General features: G+C 37.1%; 1 protein-coding gene across 2 annotated transcripts; it reads right to left on the minus strand.

Annotated features, from left to right (window-relative positions):
• Positions 1-360: 360 nt before the first annotated feature.
• On the minus strand, positions 361-6154 carry SEC61G (Sec61 translocon gamma subunit). 2 transcript variants are annotated; one of them, XM_008052618.2, is made up of 4 exons: positions 6085-6154; positions 5335-5434; positions 4027-4129; positions 361-509 (listed from the first exon to the last, which is right to left on the minus strand). In XM_008052618.2, exons 2-4 carry the CDS (start codon positions 5426-5428, stop codon positions 500-502), a joined length of 207 nt encoding a protein of 68 aa, XP_008050809.1. In that variant the 5' UTR covers positions 5429-5434; positions 6085-6154; the 3' UTR covers positions 361-499. The 2 variants fall into 2 exon arrangements, with proteins under 2 accessions (XP_008050809.1, XP_008050808.1); XM_008052617.2 differs by lacking the exon at positions 6085-6154 and adding an exon at positions 5649-5671.
• Positions 6155-6508: the final 354 nt, after the last annotated feature.

Consider the following 6508-nt stretch of genomic DNA (forward strand, 5'->3'; position numbering starts at 1 on the left):
CTGATCAATCAGAAGCTTGAAAAATTTCAAATGGGACATAGGTTTATCATTATTTTTTAATGGAAAATTTCAAGAAACCACACATTTTTGAAAAATTTGCACTTGCATAAGTCTGTCCTGTATAATCACCAGCAATCTCTTTATGTCCCCTGAGAGGGGAAATCCAAGTGGTTTGCTAGATTTATAATGTCCCCACAGAAGGGACATCCAAGTACAAAGGGTTAATATGAAGTGATTCTGTTTTTCACTATTTTGCAAAAAAAAGTGCAGTCACGTTGCGGATAGATGATCCACCAGATGTCTCTTAGTGCAAAGGGTGAAAATGTAACATATTGGCAATGGAAAAAAAAGAGAAGTTTGTTTACTTTGTAATTATTTTAATTTAGAAATATAAAACATCTTGGAAGAAAAACAAACATAGGCCAACATTACTCCTTGAGCTTCTCAAGCCCTCACTGGTTCACAGATCCTAAGATGCAAATACTCTTCCAAAACGTATTCAGCCACCACTGGAAAAAAAAAAAAAAGGTCATTTTTGAGCACATATAAGATTTTAATAATTATTTGAAATACATTATGCCAAATGTTATAGAATCAAAATCAGTTATTTGTGAGCCACACCTAACTTTATTCCAAGACAGCATTAAAGGCACAGTGGACTTTAACTCTGTCTCTGCTTAAACTTACTCACCAGCTGTGGCATTTAGCATGAGATTAAAAAAAAAAAAAAAAGGGAAAAGAATTAAAAATACAATAAATTCCTTTTTTTCCAGTAATTCTCATTAGGATTTGAGATAAGTTCTGTTTAGATAGCACTCCAGGTTTTATACTTTATCTTCACATTGAAAACCAGTCAGTTGCTTCAGCCTCAAAGAGTGTTGTTTATGTAAAATTAAATGAAGTGTGGCGAGCCACACTTCTTTTTTCCAAATATTGGTAAAGGGTTAAAATCTTGGAACTGAAGTTCCTCAGAGATGACGTGGTTACTGGAACAGGCGTATTTTAAAACTCACAATGCTCATTTGGGAAATGCCATTTTGGCAAAGTATAGCAGAATGTCTCTCTGAACATGACCAAAAATATGAGTCATATGATGGGATGGATCTCTGAGAAGCTTTTCCATGTGACACACAGTAGACAAACCAGGTGAAAATAATGCCTGCAGATGAACACAATGGTTCTCAATCACTGTATCTTACAGTCACTTAAAACCCTAGCTTAAGCACAATGGAAACAAAAAATTGTATTTTCTACGGAACAGTTGTTTTAAAAGCATAAACATTAAAACTGTATGGTCAGATATACATTTTATTCCTGTCACTTTAAATAAAAATAATTACAAAATATCCCTGAAAATACACTTTAATGTTAACTGTTTTAAGTGTTTATGTTATTAAGTATTGCGGTAAATAAAATACCAGCAAATGCATAACTCCTTTAAATTATAAGACTGTGGATATGAATTTTGTCTGCTATAAATATAAAGAAAAAAATAATTTAAAAAAGTGATAATTCAATTAAATGAAAGAGAAGTCTGAAGTTACAGTTCTCTAGCTACCATCTCAAATTGACTTAAACAGTGATTTATGCTCTTTCAAGTAGGAATAAAAGGGGGAAAAAAGGTATCTCTGAGTTTTATAATGCCACGGCACAACATGAAAAGAGTAAGTTTTCTGTTGCTTTTCCAACAAAATGTTTTAATTGGTCTTCACTTTAAGGTAAAAAATAACTAGGACAGATTTTCATCTCCTTAAACCTGAAATAATTTTTCTTTTTCCTTTATTTTTTTAGAGACAGGGTCTTTCTATGTTGCTCAAGCTGTTCTCAAGCGATCCTCCCGCCTCAGTCTGCCAAGAGTCTGGATTACAGGCAGATACAAGTCACCACACCTGGCCCCAAACAATTTTAATCAGAAAAAAAATGTTCTAAGCAACTAGTTTCCAAAAAGTTCATATGTGGCTCTGCCACTTACTAGTCATGCATGCCTCAGCTTCTTCATGAAGATTAAATGTGTCAACTCACATACAGCAGAATAGTCTCTGGCACATGAAAGGTTCTCAGTAAATACTAGCTATTATTATTATTACCATCATCACCATAAGAAAAAGGCTCGGAATCTGAAGTTGTTCACTTAATTCAGCAATCACTTATTCAGTGCTTCTAATAGATGCAAAGAGTTCTACAGAAGACAGATACATACACATACATAATATAAATAACAAAACATGCTTTCCTCAGAACTCATAACCTAACCTGACAGACCCATCTAAGTGTGAGCTAAGGCAAACAGTGATGTCTGGCAGCAGAGACATAAATATAGTGCTGAATGAAGGCTGGGGGAAAATTTAAACGGTGCTTGAATCCAAAAAGATTGGAAACACAAGCTCACATGTTGTTCTGGAGGGTGAGACTAAACGAGAGGCGATTAGCCCGGGAAACTAACTTCGCATCGATTTAAAGAAATAATTCGTATCAATTAAACCCATCTCAGAATGGAATGGGAAGCAAGAGAGCAAAAGCACTGAGTAGGAACAAGAAGGGGCCCGAGGCTGCTCCAGTTCTTCTCTTTACCAGCCAGGCAATGGCAGCCCAGAGACAGTCTCAGCTTTCCTAATCCTACACTTCAGCGTTCTCTCTCTGAGTCCACAACTCCACAGCTGGCATTTCTCACTAGTAAAATAAAAGAGGTTTCACACAGAGGAGATTGCAGTGACTTGATGTCATCCAGCCCTAACTCTTTGTGATTCTAAATACCACCTTGTGGCACTTGTGCTCACTAACCGTGGTAATCTACTTAAGAAATCTCTCTGATTATTAATTAAGTCACTTGTCACTTGAAAGACAACCTCCACTAGTTATCAGTGATAAAATACCTAGTATTTAAGAAATTTACAGCTTAGAAAGTTTTTTTTAAATCATTGCTTCAAATTTCACCACTCCATAAAATAAGTCTAATAGATATTTCTACCTCCAAATAGCAGATGAGGCTGAGAGACTAAATGAATACAAATATTACAAAAAAGCAAAAAACATCTGGAAAAGAATAAAGTAGCTTCAGTGTTGCTCCTTTTCTCCTCCTCTCTAATACACCTATAAAAGTTACAATGCCCCATCATTTATCAATGGCTCATTACAATTCCAACAACTTTAATTTAAGTTCTCATACAAACTGTTTTTTAGGGCCTTACTCTCATCAAAATCCAAGTAAGAACTACTATCCTCGGCCGGGCACAATGGCTCAAGCCTGTAATCCCAGCACTTTGGGAGGCAGGGGCGAGAGGACTGCCTGAGCTCAGGGGTTTGAGACCAGCCAGAGCAGCATGACAGGACCTCATCTCTACAATAAATAAAAAAAAATAGCCAGGTATGGTAGCACATGCCTGTGGTTCTAGCTACCTGAAAGGCTGAGGCAGGAGGATCGCCTGAGCCCAGCAGGTCAAAGCTGCAATGGCTCTGAACAGTGTGCCACTGCACACCAGCCTGGGTGACAGTGTGAGATTCTAACTCAAAAAAAAAAAAAGAACTATTATCCTCTGAGTAAACTGGACACAGAGGGGCTAAGCAAATTGTCCCAAGTTATGACAATTTCTGAGTAACAAGAACAATGGTTTGAATCTAGGAAATCTGATCCAGAGTTAGAACTCAATCACAATAGTGATTTTCAGATGAAGACATTTCCTCTGCACCTTAAAAGTCAACAAGATAGAGCATACAGAGGTCTTGAATTTGAAAACTGGTTGTCACTGAATACTTGCTTTGTGACATCGAGTGCCTTTAACTTACTTTCTTGACCCTACAAACTTTTATTTAAAAGAAAATTGTCCCTACAGAGTTGCTGTAAGGATTGTATGAGATCTAAAATCACCCTGATTTATCAGGTGATCAGTAAGTATCAGTAGACTGGAAACACACTAAAAAGTTAAGAGACATATCTGTGTATTAATGAAACAGAAAGTTAATGATCAATTCATGTTTCAATTTTCATTCAACCCTATATATATAGTCTGTTTCATAACATTTACTTACACAATGATGTTATTAATAGGGATATGGATCAATTTCACAAAGAAGCCAATGAATCCCATTATAGCAAATCCTATTGCTGTTGCCATGGCAATCTTCTGGAATTCTGCATTTAAAAACAAAAAATTTATGGGCTTTTTTTGTGCTGTCACTTAAAGTTTGAGGGAAAAACTATCAGTAGCATCAATACACTTACTATTATATACTTCTCCAGATTAGCAGAAAAGTAATTTTTTTAAAAGAAAAAAATGAGATTAATAGTAAACAACTTATTTGACAGGTCTTTAAATTTCCAAATTTTGTTGCTATTTAAGAAAACATACAAACAACCGTCTGTGCTTGTGAAGTCATCAACAATTGCTGAAAACAGTCAATCTTTGTAGTAAGTGACCAGAATTAAAAAAAAAAAAAAAAACATGAAAGAGAGTCTTTTTCTTAAAATTTAATGTAATACAATTTTTATGGTAAGATATTATAGGAACAGAAACAATTTTTTCGGTACATTATAAACAACTGATCCAGTGTCTCTGATACTATGATGAAGTCAAAAATATGGCCTGAAAAATCAAATTGGGTAGAATACAATTTTATAAAGTCTCCAGATCCTCATAATGTTTCACTTTTGTTATTTCCTCAGGGAAGCTTTTGCTGATCTCCTGACTTAATCCTACTGCATACCGTCAAACTTCCTTCTAGTCATCTTCCATAATACTTACCACAGCAGTAATCGCAACTATTTGTTTACACTGATCTTCCCTGACAGATTCTAAGCTCCATGAGAGCAAAGACTATCACCTGTTATACTTATACATATTTATTTGCATATTACATATATTGTATTTTCTATTGTATTCTCAGCTCCGAATTCAATGAATGAATAAAAAAAGACAAATTCTAGTACATCTCTGAACACATGAATCATGTAAATGATAATCTTTCTAGGATGACAACTATATGGTTACTTTCATGTTAATTTTGTTCATTGGTGTGGTGGCAGAGCAGGGAGGACTTCAAAGATTTTCCCAAGTGGAAAAATGTAAAATACTAAAAAATCTAAAATCATAAAATATGACTAACACAAATGTAACCTAGGAAATAAGGTTGCAATAAATAACCTTATACCATTTGGAAAAAATGAGACAGAAAAATGTAGACAAGAGTGTGCACAAAATTTAGGAAGATGAGATGTCAAAAAAAGCAAAATAATAAAAAAAGTTGATGAAACTTACACAGTGGTTATCAGGAAGACGTTAATCAAAGGCTCAGAAAATGCAAACATTTAATTTTTTTCTATCATGTTAAAGTTATTACCTTTTCTATCAGGCTTGGTGCATCTTTTAACCAGTCGAATGGAGTCCTTGACAAACTGCCGACTTGGCTCAACAAACTGCATCACCTGATCCATGATTCCCTGTTTAAAAAAACAAAGAAAAAAAGATACTCAGTGACACTGTTTATCATATAGAAAACATCTGCTCAGTTATATTGAGACATAAGAGACCAGACATGAATATGTGGGTCAATTCTAACTCACAAAACAAAAAGCAGACTCCAATGCCTAAACTGACATTATTTTGGTAAATTCCAGCAAAGGTCAAAGGCAAAAAGAAAAGCACAGCTCTTACCATATCCTCATTTACAAAGGACTACATGTCCCTTTTTCCTTTTTTCGAGGCAAGGTCTCTGTTCCCCAGGCTGGAGTGCTGTGGCACCATCATGGCTCACAGCAGCCTAGACCTCCTGGGCTTAAGAGATCCTTCTGCCTCAGCCTCCCAAATGGCTGAGGCTACAGGCGCACACCACCATGTTCAGCTAATTTTTTGATTTTTGTAGAGATGAGGTCTCGCTATGTTATCTAGGCTGGGCTCAAGCGATCCTGCTGCCTTGACCTCTCAAAGTGCCGAAATGAGAGGTGGGAGCCACCCCACCCGGCCTGGGATGCATTCTTAATGTAAATAGACTTCCTCTATCAAAAGGCCGGCCCCACCTGTTCCTTACTCCCTCTGCGGTTCTCCTATCATTTCTGCTAAGAAACCGACAACGCTGGGGTCCAGTCGTTACCTTCTGTATTTTTAACCATCCAGCAAACAGCGTCTAGGACACTGAACGCCAACTTCAACCCGACTGTCCCAAAACGTGCCCATACAACAGACCGACAGGAGAGAGGACTGTGGACAGAGACAGAAAATTCTCAAAACCACTAAGAGACCGCCTAAAGCAAGATCCGGATTCCGAGAAGCTACCGGCCGAAGGCCCAACTTTGAGGTCTGAACATCTTTCAAAAATCGAGGGACGGTGGTTTCCTTCGCCCATGCCAGCTGCGGCACGTCTCAACTTCCACCTTCTTTCCCTAAAAAACTCCGAAAACGCTAAAGAAGGAAACAAGAAAAGAGAGCTATACGTAAATTCTGAAGACCGTGTCACCCGACGGAGACGGCAGCCCAGCTCTGCTGGGAGAGCCGCGGGCAGGAGGGCTCGCCAGGCC

The sequence above is a fragment of the Carlito syrichta genome, unplaced genomic scaffold (assembly GCF_000164805.1).
Source record: "Carlito syrichta isolate Samal-C Ts95f unplaced genomic scaffold, Tarsius_syrichta-2.0.1 Scaffold284263, whole genome shotgun sequence".
In the NCBI taxonomy this organism is placed as follows: Eukaryota; Metazoa; Chordata; class Mammalia; order Primates; family Tarsiidae; genus Carlito; species Carlito syrichta.